The 19,130-nt window shown below is 33.7% G+C and overlaps 1 protein-coding gene across 1 annotated transcript; it reads right to left on the reverse strand.

Moving 5' to 3' along the window:
• Positions 1-3,132: 3,132 nt before the first annotated feature.
• LOC138315759 (b(0,+)-type amino acid transporter 1-like) lies at positions 3,133-18,555 on the reverse strand. The gene is made up of 14 exons (XM_069257008.1): positions 18,476-18,555; positions 14,836-15,033; positions 13,279-13,380; positions 10,348-10,590; positions 9,878-10,003; positions 9,271-9,376; positions 9,119-9,163; positions 8,549-8,672; positions 8,215-8,318; positions 7,446-7,542; positions 6,594-6,743; positions 6,096-6,282; positions 5,748-5,796; positions 3,133-5,490 (listed from the first exon to the last, which is right to left on the reverse strand). Exons 1-14 carry the CDS (start codon positions 18,489-18,491, stop codon positions 5,172-5,174), a joined length of 1,866 nt encoding a protein of 621 aa, XP_069113109.1. The 5' UTR covers positions 18,492-18,555; the 3' UTR covers positions 3,133-5,171.
• Positions 18,556-19,130: the final 575 nt, after the last annotated feature.

A 19,130-nucleotide genomic window follows, 5' to 3' on the forward strand; every position in this document is an offset into this window, starting at 1 on the left:
ATGTGAACGGAAAACCTATTATGCCCCACAGGGATCTGAGAATTAGTTACAGACTATATAATCATCAACCCACCAGAGTGACCTTAGGCCATTTTGATGTTTTTGAGGTCTAGATAAAAAAAGGATAAAAACCAAACTCTACATGGTACTATATATATATATATATACGAGAAGAGGGTGGCAAGCTCTTAGACTCCAAATTTCTAGCCCACCTACATTTAGCAGTTATAAAAACATATTTCTAAAATATCTTCATAAAAACGGTTACTACCGTAGGAAAGAGCGTTAATTTTCCATTCAAAATCACTCTACACATCTGTACAAAGAGCCGTCATTAATACGATTTAAGCTCCATGGTGACAACTATGACTCTAGATTCTTGAAAATCATCTAATTAAAACTCATAGTGTCTGTGTGGACGATATAATATGCATGAGCGAGGCCTCCGCTGCAATCTCTTTCACAGGTATCTGAGAATTAGTTACAGATTATATAATCATGGACACACCAGACACAGGTATCTGAGAATTAGTTACAGATTATATAATCATGGACACACCAGAGTGTCGTAAGACGATAAAAAATCATATTCTACATGGTACTATATACGAAAAGAGTGGAAAGCTCACAGCTCAAAATTTCAAACCCGCCTACCTTTAGCGGCTTTAAAAACACATTTCTAGTACATCGTCATAAATACGGTTATTACCGTTGGAAAGAGCGATAATTTTCATTTCAAAATGATCCATCACATATATACAAAGTGCTGTCATTAAGACGATATAAGGCCAATTATGACAAACAACTTGAACAGCAGCTAATTAAAATTCATCCTGGCGATGTGGCCGATATAATATGCATGAGCGAGGCTTCGGCTGCAATCTCATTTGCCGGCTATAAAAGGTTTATCTTTTCGGGACGTTGTGCATCTATATATGGATTTCGCCGTTACTATTCAAACATATACAATTGTGGACTTTTTATAGCCGGCCAATGAGACGTTTGGTCACTTTTATGTAACGTCATTGAATGTAAAAAAAACGTCATTATCTTATAATGTGACGAGCGCAATTAACGTCATTTCCGACATTCGGCAAACCTGCAAGACAACGAAAAAAAGCAATTTTTCGAATACTTTTTTGAGTTTTCAGTTGAGATTTCGCATAGGTATATTTGAGCAAAGACGTATTTTTGTAATCTGAATAGAAACATAATTCCTAATATAAAGACATTTTTCAACGTCGTGAACTTGAGTGACAAAGCAGTCAATCTAAAAGTTGCTTTTTGTGTCATTTCTGCAAGACAAAGGTTTTGTTCGATACAAAAGTAAAGCGACGTCGCAGACTTTATTTTCTCATGTTATTGAAAAAGAAGAAAAACGTATTTTAAAACTAACAATTTATGTCCCTATGTCATGAATTTGTACCGTTTTGTACAGTGTGTTTATTTGCGGGTTTTCACTTTTTGCTTTCGGATCTGTCGATCTGCAAGTATGCAAACTAAGTCCACCATTTTGAAGTATGACGTCACAATTCATTTAATTAGATTGTAATTCATTATAACGAAATTCCTTCATAATAATGCGTTTTCGGGGACTTTCTGTGTCAAATTTTACCGCCAAGTGGTGTACAGTTTGACCACAGTGACACTTTTCAATTGAATAAATACATCCTTTCTGTTGTTCGATTTAAAAAAATAGTATTATTTTGATGTTTAACGCTTTTTCCAATGAAATTCCGGCGTGACGTAAAAGTGACCGAACATTGTGCGCTATGTTAGACTTAATTTAGATTTAGGAAGAAAGAAAAGATAAGATCCTAAATTTAGTCACCTTTTGCGATCATGCAATTGGGGCGCAGAAACAATTCTAATGCATTACCTGCAGGACCGAGGCTGGGATTGTCTCGTGCAACTGAATTATGGAAATGTTCTTCTGGTATTCATGGAAGAGTTCCGTGTGTGTATAATGATATTATCTCAATGGTCAGTCTAACGAAATGATTAGTCTGGTTTGCTTTATTTACTGTGCCTACAGTTTACCGTGCTAGCACATTGAAGCACCATAGGCAAGGCAGTACACCAGTCGGTTGGTATGTCGCCCTTCAACACTAAATATCTAAGCACCGGTCTTCAAGAAAGGATGGCTACTCTCAATATTCAGGACTTTACTACATTTATGTCTAAGCGACAACCAGGCAATTTTCTGTTGTTTAATCAAATGCATCATAATTCTTTGGAGCAGTTCATCGAGGTCTTTAGAGTAACGTGTCACCACGGTTTGTAGTTACATGGAAAAGCATGTTTGCACTCCTTGAAGTATCTATGGGGCGTTAGAATTGTACATACTGCACATATCGCATGTGTAAAAGGCGACTATAATATTATTTTCTCTTTCCGTAACTTGATTTTATCTTTCTAATGTCTCCCTTGACACCACGTCACTTTAGCCTTCAGTTGAGTGTTCTTTCTGTGAAGAAGACTCTGGGTTCTGAACCTTGGATGAGACACACGCCATTGTCTATGAAAGTGATAGTTTCAGCTCCTACTTAGCACCCACAACAAAGGAACTGCTTTGCCCATTGTTAGACAGTATAATATGACTGGGTAAGGTATGCTTGACTTCAGTGAGATAGCACTATAAAAAGTACCAGAGTTCAACTATTACAAGGAGACACAATACGAATATACCGCGGTATCCCAAAATATACAGACATTTACACACCGTAACAAATTGTACACATGAGCGGCCGTCCTTAATGTCCATGACAGTTATTAGGACGTTAAACGTAACGAACCATACCAAACCAAACACTCTACAAGAGAAGTGAATTGATTTTAAAAGTTGCCTCCCACCTTGGTGATGATATATTCTGGGTAATTTCTACCTTTTTGTATTGTTTCAGGCGAGCAATACGGGAATATATGTACTGTTTGTTAGTGTTCTCTTACCGGGAACTTTTACCTTCTTTATAGTACTACCTCGCTGAAGCATACTGACACCGACAACGAGCAGTGAAACATCCACACACATTACCCTGAAACGAAGGTAATCAAACACAGGAACAGAACCACGATTACCACTCACATCGCCGAACACATGATGATTGTGATGGTATAAGAGGTAAAGCCATAAATGTTCAATATAGCTTTATTGATAACTTTTTTTTTCATATAACATACTTAAAATATAACTATGATACATGTAAATGCTTATTTGAATAAACCGAGTAACATAACAAACATGGGATATTTACAGGTACAACTGATGAAACAATTGATAGATCTAGAGTTATCACCCTTGAATCTTATTACATTGTTATAACGACAATATCCGAGTCATTTTTTCTGAAGTTCGCAATATTGAAAAAATGACATTTTAGAAGATAATGATGCATGTATTGCAAACTAAGCATCACTATTCAGATTTTAATTTGGAATTAATTTGTAGAACTGAAAAGTTAGAGAAACCATTGAAAAAAATAAAAAAATAGACCGCTTTATTTGTAAAATTTACCAACATTTTGTTACTTTTGTGGTCACTGGTTGCGTTGAATCGGATTTACAAACATCAAGGGTGACAACAATATAGTGAGAACTCGGGATGATAAGAATGATTAAAACACTAAATTTGTTCGTAACATTATAAAATAAATATACACCAATACTGTACTATTTTCCTTCTTTTGCTATTTAGATAAACACTGAGAAATTAATTTCCATTTATATTGTCATTTAATCCTGACAAATATTAGGATATTTGTCCTAATATCTACACGGTTTTATTACCATGATGTTTCATCTAGCATCGAAAGGTAGACACAAAAACATGGACAGAAGACTTCATGATGGAGAGAGATGTTGTCCAATCGTTACCCAAAATTTCTTATATTCCTCCTCGATTACAATCCAATATTTATTTCAAATAATTTCTAATATGAATTCATTAAAGGTGACAGTGCTGTTTTGGTTACTTTCAAAGAAGAAACGAGTGTCATATAAATAAGAAATTTACGAAGCTTCTCAATTGCATGATCTGACATAGAGGTTACTAAAGTCTCCTAGTGTGACAATTTGTTAGTGTATATTTTAATCATAGTAGTTTAAATAACATGGCATTATGTATGAATGAGAAATCACACATTCAATTTTATTTCTATTTTGAAAAATATCACTTACAATCAACACATACTTCATTGAAGTAAATTATAAATAAAAACACAAATATTAACATAAAAATGATTAATTATGCATTATTTCACATTATATGTGGCATATCAGCACTTTGATTAAAAAAATAGCACTTTTCAGTAATTTGCACCAAATGACTACGACACTGACCTCATAATCAAGAAACAATATTTGTTTAGCCAATCAAATATAACCTTATGTTTTGTATCGTCGTTTGTGATTGGCTAACTATAAACATAAGACTGTTTTAGTCATCATCTTGAAACAATCTTTAGACTTCTACACTCTTTGTTTAGCCAATTAAACGTAACATACCCTGTTTTTATATCGTCTTTTGTGATTGGCTAAATCTTATCTAAGACTGCTTTAGATTCAATACCGCTTCATTATCTTGTAGATCGAATAAACTACACAAACTCAAGCGGACAGTGCCTGTAATGGAAATTGTTTTTGGCAATGTCTAATTGACATTATATTATATGTCATTATTAAGTGTACATTGAATAACTAGTTAGTTGAAATATCCATCACCAGTAACTGGGAGAACATTGCCGCTGTATAACAAATTATTGTTTTTGTTAAGATCTTTGTTCGTATTATAATAAAGCCATGAATTCGACCCAGTGTTCTTTGCCCGTAACAACGACTCGACAATAACAGGATATTAACTATAACTCTAGAATCCGTTATTGTTGATTATTTTAAGCAAGTTCATCTTAAGCAAGTTAAGCTGCCTGGGATATTAAAACAACCCACCAATAAACTATATTGATGACTGTAACCCATCACCAGAGTTCTGTCTATGCGTGTCCTTGTATGAACGCCAACAAGAACAGCTTGTGCGATGTATTTAGTTAGCATGGTTCAAAATTGTCTTGTTTTTGTTCAGCCCTATTGTAGTCTATGGAGTATTACACCAGGCTAACTCACAGAAAGATCATTCATCCAATTGGATTTCCAGTGATTCAGAAGTAGGTCTCGTGTCAGAGTTTTGTTATTTCAATTGCTTCCTCATATGGTGGTGGTCTCGAGTTGGAGCTAGAAGACTGCGTTCTGAACGAAAGATTCGTACGGTATGAATAGTTCGTATTGAACGAGACGACAGACTCGCGGTCATCAACAGTCATCGTCTCATCCAGATCGTCTATTGTATCGATTGTGAAAATGGACATGGTGTCTGAGAAAGGCATGTCCGAAGATGGAGAACTAGGTTCCGGCACCACCGTGCTTTCCGGTACCACAGGGCTCACGGTGGCAGGTCCATTACGGCGCTTAGTTCGTAATCTTCGCTTGTATCGTTTTCTGTTGGAATAATGAATAAACAATATAAGCATAAATTCACATTTCTGCTGTTTAAGGTAGACACCAATGTAATATTAGTGTAACCTTAATTACGCGTTAAATGGCGTTCTTATGACCTAAACAAAATTCGTCATGATACAAATCTTATGTTATAGCATCGCCACAGATGAACAATAATGACATTAGATTTAGCATTGGTTAAGATAACACGTAGCTTTGTAATATTGAAATATTAAAGATTTTTTATGTCAACTTACATGAAAGGTGAAACATTCAGAAACAGTTGAAGGAAAACGGTGAGTTTGTCTGAAAGTAAACAAAAGCAAAATTAAGATGAATGTATCACACAAATTTCGTTTACAGATATTTCAATTTTCCTGATTTCAAACATTATGGTATTTCAGATAGAATGCGTGTCTTCCTCAGAGGAGCGAACGTTCAACTCAAAGCGAGGATGTTACGAGGAGACCTTAAGAATGACAAAGTTCGTTAGGAGGAAGATGACAGAAGATAATATCCTCAGTTTAGTCGCCTTAACTTTCTAATGCAATTTCTTGTCTACTGCGAAGTGGTACCTCACTGAATGGATGCTGATATACACTTACCAGTGAACCGCCCCCCAATGATGTGTTCGCCACAGTTCCAGCGTACAAACGGGAAGTAGCACAGCATGGAGAGTGCGAGCAGACATAAACTGAAAATGAACTCCGGACGGGGCTCGTTCGCAATAAACGGTGCCAAGGTCAAATAGATCGAACCCAAGGTAACAATAAACGGGATAATGATGTTCACCTGAAAGATAATGCACTTTAATTGACAGAAACATACACCAGTTTTTTTTTATTAAAATGCCAAAACTCTAAGCACGAATGAGACGTATGACTAGATAAAAAGTAATACATATCACCGACAAGTCCTTAAAGTGCTGCACATTGCAGTCTGTTGTAATTAGTTACTTAGATTATGTACTCAACGGAAGTATGGTCGAAAACATCTTTGCAATGCGATTAAGAACCATATTACCTTACTTACCATTAGAGTAGATAAATAATTTAAAATATATATCATTTATTGGGTAGGCATCAGTTTAATAAAAATCTTACTTTATATGGTCTGTCTAGATGTGGTTTTCGGATCCTCATGATCAGAAGTCCACCGATGGCAAGTCCATGAAACAGCCAGACAGTAAAAACCCAGAACCGTACCATAAGTCCCACGTCTACTGCCAGAGCAATGACAATACCACTCACCGCCTTCATGGAAGAAGAAACACGAATTACGTATGTTGTAAAAACTGGTCTTTTTTGGTAATTGTTTATTTTTCAAAATTATTTTCTGAACAAAGAAAACATAAGCATCACTAAAATATCATTCATCCCCACATCATCATTCAACCTGGTCCTGATTGTATATTAAAGTGAACAGTCGGGCAAGGATGGCTAAAGTCGGTAAAAATGGTGTGAATGTATCCAGTATAATATCTTATGAAATGGAAAAATAAAATGTCTCGTCAAAATCGGTATGCGTACGAAGAAATTAATTTAAAGTATGGAAATTCTAAAACGTCCTCCCGGCTCACAATGTCCGTGGTTACATTTCCACGCAGCCTCGCTTTCAATGCTTTCAGCTTTTCTTTACTTTAATGGTCAGAACTGGGAAACTAAGCAGAACTTGACCGTCGTATTAATATGTGAGAACTTTTGGAAGGCCAATGAACGCATTTAGACTGGTTTTCTTTGCCCGACTATTCACTTTAAACAAATAACTTCAAATGTGTTCTTATTTTTTTTATATCAACAGCAGTTATCAAAAGAGCAAATTAAAGATAACGGGTAGTTGAAATTCCAGTCGCAATAAGTGCACGTTTTATCAGTGTTATTGAGTTATACGTCATCATAAACGTAACAAAAAAGTCTATGATAACCTAAGATAAGATTTCATCAAGGAATACGTACACGGAGAAAGATGGCCGGAAGTGGTGCTTTGGTTTTGACGTGTACGTATGATAAGACATCCGGTATGTAGCCATCATGTACGGAGAATTGTGATAATCTATAAAAAACAACAAGGAAATATGACTGTATTTATACCCAGATAAATACACAAGTTTTTATCCAATCGTTACGTTCTCAATAATCAGATCAAAACAATAGTTACAGACAAAGTCAGGAAACAATTACATAAGCTGTATATATTAAAGATGCTCCACCGCCGACAGAGCATAAACGATACTCATCATTTTAACAATAATTGGTGTTTAATCGTGTGTGTATACATTGTATGTCTAATTAACACAAAAATTAATATAAGATAATTTATTTTGCTTTAAGTGTATGCGCAATCAGTACTTGATTCATATAGGACATAATACCAGGGACTTTTTTTCGGGATGCAATTAATTATTTTTAATACTTTTATCTTGAAGTAAAATTAGAAGCTCAAACTTTTCAAAGGTGGTAATGGTGTAAAGTAAGTAGGTTTTGTAACTGAAGAAAAAACTAAATGCTCCAGTTTTCGATAGAGAAAAAATACCATTTGTCAGTGGCAGAGCATCTTTAAGTTATGTGCCGCAAAGTTTTCGTCCAGTTTCTGCACATATAACTTTAAAAGATCCAAATGCTTTGAAATATTATATAATAGACATTATTTTATCTTTCAAAATTGTTTTTAAACTGTAATAAGCCTAACCATTTTGAACAATGTATTGTTAGAAGAACGTGTTACCTTCCAGAAGACAGAAATGTGTTATTGGCGTTCCCTAAAGCTACCATGGCCACACCAATAGGAATGATGAAGGCTGCCTTTCCGAGTGCTTTTCTTCCCCATAGCTACAACATCAACGAAAATCAACATTTCATCATCACATTCCTCACAAGTCTATTTACTATCATTAACCGATAATAGTGTAGTAGGAAAGAGCGTATGTATGTTGTATGTAGTGCACACGGATTCACGAATGCACAAATTGAAGTCGAAAACAAACTGATCGAATGTCTCGTACAGTGTAAAATTAAATAGGATTTTAGAAAAAATACAATATCGGGGACCAGACACCTACCACACCAAATGAATGTGCTCCAGACATTTCCTCCTCCGTAAGGACGGTGAAATATGACGTCACGGAGAGCAGGTAGATGATCATAACAGTTGGAATGATGATCTTCACCAGTTTTGGCAGGTTTCTGCGACAAACAAGAAACATTTAGAAATGCAAGAATAACGAGTTTTCATAGACCACGTCAAATCCCCGTAAATCCAGCCACATTTATTTGTCATATGTTTAATATTGCAAAAATCTCTGATTTGTGCGTTCTCGAAATTCTATGTGAAAACTTTTGTTGAACATTTGATAAACCAAATAAAATTTGACTGGATGAATGGGAGTCGACTTATTTGTCATATACACAGGACAATTCACTAGGTGTTGTTAATAGCGGTCCCGATATATGGCGGTATAGTCCTACCAATATATACTGCTCGCGGCAAATCCAAAATGGCCGTCGTATGAACGTCCTCCATAACACGAACACGAATGTAGACGCGTTGAAATAGACAAATAATACCGCGTTCCGGAACACGAGTGTATGTATTTAGGAAAATGAGAGTGTGAGGGGTTCCGGATACTCACTTCGGAGGTTTTCTGACTGCCGCTGTGACGTTAGGAACATAGGCCCTGAAAACACACAAAGACTGACTTATCTTTTGATCCTGCCATATGATTCGCCGTTACTAGGCAAACAGACAGAGGTCTTAAGAGCTAAAAGTGAAAATCGGACCTACCAGCCACCGTACGCCCATAGACAATTGTAGATCCCAATGATGATCTTGCTGTGGTTGGTTTCAGTGTTGTCGAAGCCTTCCTCTAAACCAGCAGTTTCGCCAGTACCTGTAGGAAAGAAAAAAGTGTCTTGAACAAGTTGGTTAAACGAATATGTTAGCGTAGTTTCGAACGTGATTTCATGTGATCCCATATCGCCTAAAACAAAGTAGGGAAAAACAAAACGATTTATTCTGAAATCTATAGATAAACATTTGCATTCATTAGAGGACATCAAAAACTATTTGCGGTAGTCAGTACAGTTTTAGTGTTTTTGAATCATGTATCCTAATTATGACTACGTCACAAATACTGTTAGCCAACTTTATCATTTCACAGTGGTTTTGTATATACCATATTTCGCGACGATTTATCTATTATCTTATTTGTTTTGTTGATTAGAGTTCGATTTAAAGTTGCACGCTTTGGTTTACAATACTTTGATTTTGTTTCGAAAATAATTTCTAATTATATCTCTCAGCTGCTGTTCCGTCAAAATTAAAACTGATTCAAATAACGTACAAAAGTTTATTTCAGGGTAAAAATAAAATGTCATTTCTGATATCTTACCTGCCGCCATTCTGTATACACCAGTCACAATGATTATACTGATGGTGACGATCTTGCCGAGATTTGCTAAGGACTGGATCTGTCGGGCCAACCGGAGACTATAGGTGTTCAGGATCGCCAGGCTCACTGTAATACAAGTACCGTGACTAACTAGGGACTTGGTGTTGTAGCTTTAATTTGTAGCTAATTTCAATAATATTGATCAAGTTTAGTAGTTGGATGATGACTATAGCTTCTTATTATCTTGAAAACATGAATATTGATTAAGTACAATCACTTCTCCAATATTGCCCAAGTGACTAACATACATTCTTTCTAAAGTGGTGTTTCTTATGTGTTTTGTTACTTTAATGAAAAGTCAAACATCAATTGATGGCTGCGAAAATCTATAAACCGGGCATTTTGCAGACGTACAATCAAATATAATTAATTATGGTATAATTTTCCAGTATAGAAACTTTGTTACTTACATATGATGGTTACCGTCAACATTTGTTCCAGTAACTTTGGTGGACCACAATTGTCGACGATGGCGTCTGCGATGTAATGTGAGAAGGCCAGAGCAAAGACAGCTGTGGTGATAGGCTCGGCCACAGCTATCCTCATCCAGGTATACACAAAGGAAGGTAATGGACCAAAGGCTTTGTGGATATAGCCGTACTCACAACCGTCCCGCTTCACGAAAATCTGCATCTCCGCAAAACATAAAGCCGCTGTAAAAGACAAAAACAATTGTCCACTGATGTGTTCTTGCTACTCGTAGAGATATGTTTTGGACTTAATTAATACCCTAGTTTATTAGCATAGTGGTATTTGTATGTGCAAAGGTCATACAAATATTGATTAATTATTTAACGAATTGGGAATTAAAAAAAATAAAATCAATGTGCAATATCAAAGAGATAAAATTTATTTTGATCATGTTTACACAAAATGGTGAATGCACGCATTCGCTATGATTAAATATTAACGACACAAAAATACAGGTGCCAGTTCAATGTCAAATTACCGTTTGAAAAATAAACCACTTAAATGTGATAACCGCTACAGCAAAATATTCTTATATACTCTTAAGTCTTAAATAGTACTAGTCTTTAAAAAATAAATATTTAAAATGTCGTCTAAAAGAAAACTGATCAGATAAAATAAACATTTACAAAACAAACAAAAAAGGGTTTCATGAAAAAAAACATGGAGAAATTGGCACGACTTTGCAAATCAGAAGAAAAACACATTGACCTTTTAACATGCGTGTTTCGGTTGTCAGTATCTCTACCTATCTCAACATTTAGAATCATCTTAAAAAGTTGAGAGTTAAATCGATAAAGCTATTTAAGCAAAAACATTCACCTTGGCATAGTTCTGTTTCTAAGACAAGACATTAATTATATACAGATGATTACGTGATATTGAGGTTAATGTCGGACATTGAAGTATCTTGCTGCACGTGCGATGCTAGTCACATGTACTGTGGATGTTAGGCTGTCAAATTAATGTACTTATCATAGTTGCTGTCTTATCTTAGAATTGAGAAAGCATATCGCAGTTACACAATTGATACTTTATTCTACGATCAATCAGGGAATAACTAAGTCTGGCTTGTAACAAGCGTTTTCATTAAAAATTATTTTAGCTTAATTCATTAAAATTATTTTCAGCTTAAAAATTATTAAAAATTATATCCTTTGCCCATTATGTAAAATTTGACGTCGTATTTTGATTGGTTGAAAAGGCAGCGTTATAATTTTCTAAAAGAGAAGAGTCCACCAATAAAAGTGGAATTACAGGTAAAAAATAAATCAAAGTGTACTCTCATCATAATCTGCGTCGCACCCAGATTTTTGTGTTATATTTCCTTAACAAAATATATTCAAGTTTACGCTTAAATAATTAAATTGCAATTAAGTAAGGGTTTACTATAGTGAAAAAAATAGACCATAAAAGTAAAAAGACCATCGATACAGTTTACATAGATAGTAAGATGAGAAAATACACGGATGGGTTATTTGCACGGATGGGTTTTCTTTGTGTAGTTTCAAAACTTATATAAGTATAATTTCATCTCGTTTTGATAAAAAAATATCGACATCTTCACTTAATCTGTTACTTTCTCATAACTCGGTTGTCGTGATTGAAAACACTAATTTCAATAACAATGTCAGTCAATTCCATTTGTCATAAAAGATAATTTCACAAGATTATCTTAATGTTCAAGGTCTCTTGAAAGATGAAACACGCTTAACGTGTATGTAATCTAAATATACAAAAGAATGGTAATGTTTTAATTACAAAATTACTCAAATAATATTACGTACAACTGATATGGCCGGTCATTCGCGAAGGACAATAGTTTTTCTGAATTACATAATTTACTATCTAGTATTTAAAATTAAATTTAAAAAAATGTGAGTTTGTTTTCAAGATATCCAATTCTAGAAATAAATTTGATCATAGCGATGTCGAAATATATCGGCGCGTGTTTCAGTTGTCAGAAACAAATTGTTGACGGCATGCATACATATTTGTTCTTAAAAGTTAAGAATCAATGCTAGCCTAATTTATCAAACAGTTCACCTTGACATTTTACTGTCACCTAGATCAAAAGGAATTTTCTACAGATGAAAAAAGTAAGATCTTGACACGTTTCCCTGTAATCCTATGTTTTTCACTAATGTCCTGCCCGACATTGGAATTGTCTTGTCACAGGTGTAGTGTACAGTGATTGTCGTGATGTCAAATTAATGTGTTTATTTAAGGTGTTGTCTTATCTTCAGCATATTGTGTTTAAACTGGCATGTCCTCAACTAATCAGGTTAACGTATATTTTTAGATGACCTTTTCCCACTCGAAGAACCATGTTACCATGCTAATCGTATATTTGTATGTTTGGCTATACTTTATATCTACTGTATACTAATGCATAAAGACAATAAGTTATGACCAATTAATGGAAGTTCAAAAGTATATAATTAACATTTAGTTGGAATTAACGATTTTTGTAACACTTTTTTAATGTCTCTCATTAAAGTTATGTTTAATGTTTCAAATCAAGTCGAATACAAGCTGATTCACTATAAAATATATTTCATGGCAAAACCTTACCCTACCAAAATTAGAATTGTAACATAAACGTACTCTGTGCAACAAGGCCGGCCACGACGAGACACGACATGACGAGACAGACATGAGTAACATATTACACGCCCACGCCCTCCTCCCCTAATTGCTGTTCAATGGCAGACTAATGTAGTTCTGAATTATAGGTAAATCACACTTAATAATACTTAATAACTGAATCATTGTTAAATTCGTAATTATTTCATTCATCATTTGAATAATGCATTATGTTGTTGAAAACATCTAGTTTGGCTTGGAATTAAAGATTAAAATATCGTACGAACCCATGGTGGTGAATATGCCACAGATCGCCCATATCAGCAAGTTTAACCCTACAGAGCCAGCGGCCTCTGTGACACCTTTCGGGGACGTGAAAATACCAGGACCTGTAGATGAAGAAAAGAATCATATGAAAATACCATTTAATTCAAAAACACCAAAAAAACCATTTGATTCATAGAAAAATCAACCATTGAACACCAGAAAAAAAAGAAAAATTAAATAATCGTAAAGACGAAAACATAATGAAAATTTGTTCAATAACTTGTTACGAATCCAAACGAAACCCAAAGACAAAATGTGATCGTCCAATTGTTGATTAAGTACCACAAACAAACGAATATGTGAGTTTTGTATCTAAGTTATAGTTTTTAATTCATTGTTTTCTTTTTAAAGCTCATTTTCGATTGATTCAAGAGGCTCAGAAAACAATTCTTTTAATTACATAAATGGAAAGTAACGGAAAGAAAAATTACAACACTATCTAAGGATGGTATGTTTAAGGTAAGTATTTTCGATTTGTTGTGTTTCAGACGTGTAGTTAATCTTATCGGTGTGCTTTTATCAATTGCTTTGGAGAGTTTCGTGTTCTCGGAAAAACCATACATTTCTGAGAAAACCGTCGAATACCAAAGATTTCCAGCATGTTGACAAAAATTATGAGCATTTTAATAAAGCATTGATGTTACTACTTTTTTACTTCATAGGATTATGAGAGAAATTTTGTTTGCAAACTGTGTGAATCCGCGTAGTGTATGAAGAAAAAGAATTTGCCAATCAGAAAGTTGGATTTACTATGAAAACAAATAAAAATTAATTATTAAAAAATATCAATAAAAAATATAACTATTTTCGTTATCAATACAGACAATATCAATTTAATATATAAACTATAGACGCTCTATCGACATAAAACATATTGGTCGTTGAATATAAAAATAACATTGGATAAGCATTAACTATAGCTTTCTCAAAATTTAGATATATTAATATTATATACATTTATTATATTAAACACATAATTCTTTTAATAATTTGTTCTCATAAAGATTCATAAGACAATTTTATGAGTTTACAGCAGGCTGTAATATGTACACCTTATCATAAAACTTGTTGGAAAAACTCCACCAGTCGTTTTCAAGATCAAATGTTAACAAAAACAAAAGGAACCATGTGATTACGTGAGCATATTTCTCACGGTAATGTAGTGCAACATTGTAGCGACGCATATACAATGTTTACATAGAAATAATCCTCCAATAAAAATATTTTACAAAATTATGGTATACAAACATATTACAAGTCACATATTTCATTTCCGTGATTGTATCTATCGCCTCTTTTATTCTGTATGAGTTCTTGATTGGTCTATAACCTATCACGTGTTCCTCTAATTCATACTTCATTTTGCGAAAGTTATAGAATATGCTCTTCTTTCCGTGACATAACATACAATTTACCCGACAAATTGCTAAAAGAGACATTACAGTTATCTCTTTTTCATGTAGACTAATAAACAAAGTTTAACTCGGTTGCCGTTCGTGCTTGTGACGCCATCTTACCTATAACGGTTTGCATTATGAGCGAGCCACCAAACAGAATTCCTACTTCTTTTGATCGGCTGCTCTTTTTCTTTGGTTGCTTGTTTTCCTCGCGATACACCCCACGTGACTGTGTCGTCACCCATACTGATACGTCATACAGGTCAGTCTGACCGGAAGTGTGTTTCCCGTGGCCGCTGTTGTTGAAACGCTTTCTTGCTGAAGAAAAAGATAATATAATAGTTATAAAACAACTTATAAACATTAATTTGACATCAATATTAGCATGTATAAATGTATACCAAACAATTAAATATATTTCACTCAAATCATTTAAGTGTGTTAATCTATAAAATGTCTGAATGTTTGTCAGCAAACGGATGAGGGGATGGCAAGAGCTCAGTAAACTCATGCCATCTGTGGCAAGATTTGTACCCCATCTTTGCTGCTTCTCATTTATAATGCTGATTAGAAATGTAAAGCCAGTATCAGTGTACGACAACCAATGGTTTTGATTGTTTTGATACGATAATTACGTCATTAATAAATTACCATTTCAACAACATCATTTTGACGTAGTTTCATTGTCTGTTATTGTTATTACATATATGTCAAAAGTAAAAAAAAAAAAAACAAACCCAAATGTTTAATTTTTACACCGTTTAGGTCATTGAGTAGTACTTGCTAGTTGGTTAAAGTATGCGCGCGACAATGGGATCGCCGTAATGACAAATAAAGGAAGACCAACGTGTTTGTCATACACAAACAAACACTGATAGTGAGATAAGAGTAGGGGACGTGTTTTATGAATGAACTTGAAACTTAAGTATACTTGCTATGTTTGGCTAAAGACCCCCAGCTACCAAGATTTTCTTATTTCTATGAATCCCATCCCCACCCCCGTGCTCAACTTTTTTACAAAACAATGATGTTTTATCCAACTTCTTCAGTGACAAATTACGTAGTTATACATCTTGAACATACGGAATATAAATGCAAGCAGGTGGAGCATTAAATAATAAAAACTAGAATTTTGTCAGTTTGACATCAAAAACAACTTCAACAACAAATGTGAATCTCTTCATTTTAAAAGTGATAAAATTGATTACTGCAAGATTGTGGGAAAAAAACTTTGAAGTGTACTCGTACGCCGGACAATTTCTCTGCAACTCTTTTGCAATTATAGGACAAATTTCATTACATTTTGCAATTTTTCAAGCATTTTGCTATTTTTACCATGATCTTCACCTGTATGAATAACCCCAGAAATTTGACAAATCTTTATCTAAATAATGTTATCATATTGAGATAAATAATATATATTGTGCCAATTAATTATATTTACTGTTGTACAGGTATTTTTCTCTTTTTTTTTCATTTAAATGACTTCCGTATTTTCCCCCGAGTATAACTATTTCTCTGAAAAACGGAAATTGTGCCTTTAGTCCTATACATATGTACAATGTTCCATGTATTCAACTTGTGGTCACAAACTAAAATCAGAAGGTAGGAAGTATAGGAATTTCTCGCCGGTTTAGTATAGTTTTGCATCCAAATAATTGCAGAAAAAAGTGTTTAAAACATATAACATGCATTGGGAATAAAATAAAATTGAATATAAGTACGTATCAGAATCATGCTCAATCGCAAAATGCAGTAGTTCATTTCTTTGAGATGCATAACTACGTCGTTGTTCACACGTGCAAATCATCGATTTTATACTGTTCATCAGAATAATCTAGGGAAGCGTGTTTAAAAGATTTAATAAGAACTGTAAATATAATAAAGATTAACATTATTACGTACCAGAAGCATGTTCAATCATAAAATACTTCATGTTCACGAATTGTATCGCGGATGGGTCATCGACAAGTTATAGTCAGCTTTGAAATTTTAGGAAGTAAACCTTGTCATATCCTTTATCGTTCATCATTTTAAGTTTTAACCGGCTGGGGATTTTCCATCACGTTGACTGTTATGATAACTACGTCCGGTCTATGTTTTCTATCTACAAAACAGGTATTAGCAGATCCGCAAATGTCAAGCTTGGTGTTATGAAAATGGTAGTTTATGTCACTTAGATTATTAATAATAGTGTTATTGGCTCTCTATTTTTAGTAAGTTAAGACAGAACTGATGTAGTACACTAAAACGATAAATGGTCATACCTTTTGCAAAGAATAAAGTGTATATCAATGTTCTCGATATATCGCCAGGTAAATATATTGAAATATACACATTAAAAAAATATGAATACAGCTTTTTTTATTTAGTTATAAGTTGTAAATTCCCCCAGGTACCGTCATCAACGTATATTTTTAAAAATATTGACAAAATTTCTAAATAACATGAAAATGTTTTCTCATGTATTCCAAATCATTCTTAACCATTTTAGATTACATCATCAAATTAAATGAGATACATATATTACGATACATCACACCCGCCACTATATTAATATTCAGTAAACAAACTTCAAATTCACGTCCTACAAGCAGGTCACGCTTTGTACATCGATTCCCTTATCTCTCGTAGTAAAATGTATACACACTGCACTCAATATTTTGACAGGACCAAAAACATACTTGATTAACGATTTAGTTTTCTTTTTTGTGAAATTGCTTGCTTACAATTGACGAATGTATCTAAATCAACTTCATTTAGTGAGTTTCCTTATCGAGATTAGAGATAAGAGTAAGTATATCCTAAAAGTTAATTATTGTGTAATCGATGATAAATATCAACAAAAAACGTAAAAAGTGGAAATCTATAAGGAAAATAACAAAATGGATTGACTTAAAACTCTTTTGCACTGTCTATAAAACTTTTTATTGAAAATTAGGCTCAACCGACGCCTTCCTAAAAAAGCTTATAAAAACATCAACTTAGAAAATACAAAAAAGATCTACTTTTACAAAGAATGCTACATTTTCAATGCTATTAAAATAATGTGGCCAAACATTACAAATACAAAGTTTAAACAATACATAGACCATAGTTAAGTTAATTATTCATTATTGATGAACTTTTTAGGTAACACCATTAACGTTAATTATTTTTTTCGTTAATGAAATTCTTCCTAAGGACAATTTTCCACTAAATCTTAATAATCTGTTCATATCATGGATATCGTTTTATTTTTTTTTTACTTTTACACTTTTCTATGTTTTTTCACGTTTCGAAGTAAAGATTTATTTCCAACAGCATGTATGTCTTATCCATGGAGTACTATTAACTATTCATAATAGCTTTTCCTATTTATACAATTTCTATTCATAATACCTTTTCCTATTTATACAATTTCTCATACAACGGTAAATCAATTCATATGCATTAAAAAGAAATAATGATGAAGGAAAAAAACCAACAAAAAACAAATGCAACAATGCCCACTATCAAATAAAAACAAAACAATAAAACATTAAAGCCGAAAATTGAACCAACTTATCATTTTCTTAACAACCGTGCTGTTTTTAAGTTTTGTAAAATATCAAACATGATGCTAAGACATTTAACATGATTTTCTATAAGTCATCATTAACAACTTAATTTGATATCGAGACTGATACACATATTTTATGATAGCTATAGATCTAATCACTAATTACTGATCGTCAATTATTGTGATTAACGTTGTAACCCCAAAATATGTAAGATTTACCTGCATATCTGCTCATTGTTCACCTTGTCTTGTCAGTCTGATAATCTTAATAGTAATGAATCTCGTCCAGCACGTGACTGGAGTAGTAGGTCTGTCCCGACGCTGTTATCGCAAGTCGGGGGTCGATCTGTTTATCTTTATCTAAAGTCAGAGAGACATTTTCGCCAAACTAAGACATCGTGCAAACATATTAAGACACCTTGTTTTTGATAATGAAATAAAATAAATATATTTGAAATAAAATATTAGACAATTTTCGTCTGCTTCTGATGTTGGATGTGAGAACAGACGTGATATGTCCTAATTAGTCTCCAGGGTGAATCCACGTATCTGTCTAGTAATATCAATATTTATCTTCCAAGTCCAAGGTAAGGAAATATTATGATACTACTGGGAGATAAAGCGGTCTTTAATTCCGCGTATTGTTTCAGTAAGGATTGTGTAACTATACACACAATATATAATTCTGTATTGTTTGGAATCACATTATACACAGCATTTCACGGTCATAAAGTTAGAAGTTTAAATAATATCCTAAAAATGATTTTTTTTTCTTTGATCATTATGAAATCACGATTGTGAATCCTTCATCTCAATCTTGCTCTTAGCGGCGAGTCGTCGATTTATATTATCTAATCTTGAACTTCAATGTCAA

The sequence above is a fragment of the Argopecten irradians genome, chromosome 2 (genome assembly GCF_041381155.1).
Source record: "Argopecten irradians isolate NY chromosome 2, Ai_NY, whole genome shotgun sequence".
NCBI lineage: Eukaryota > Metazoa > Mollusca > Bivalvia > Pectinida > Pectinidae > Argopecten > Argopecten irradians.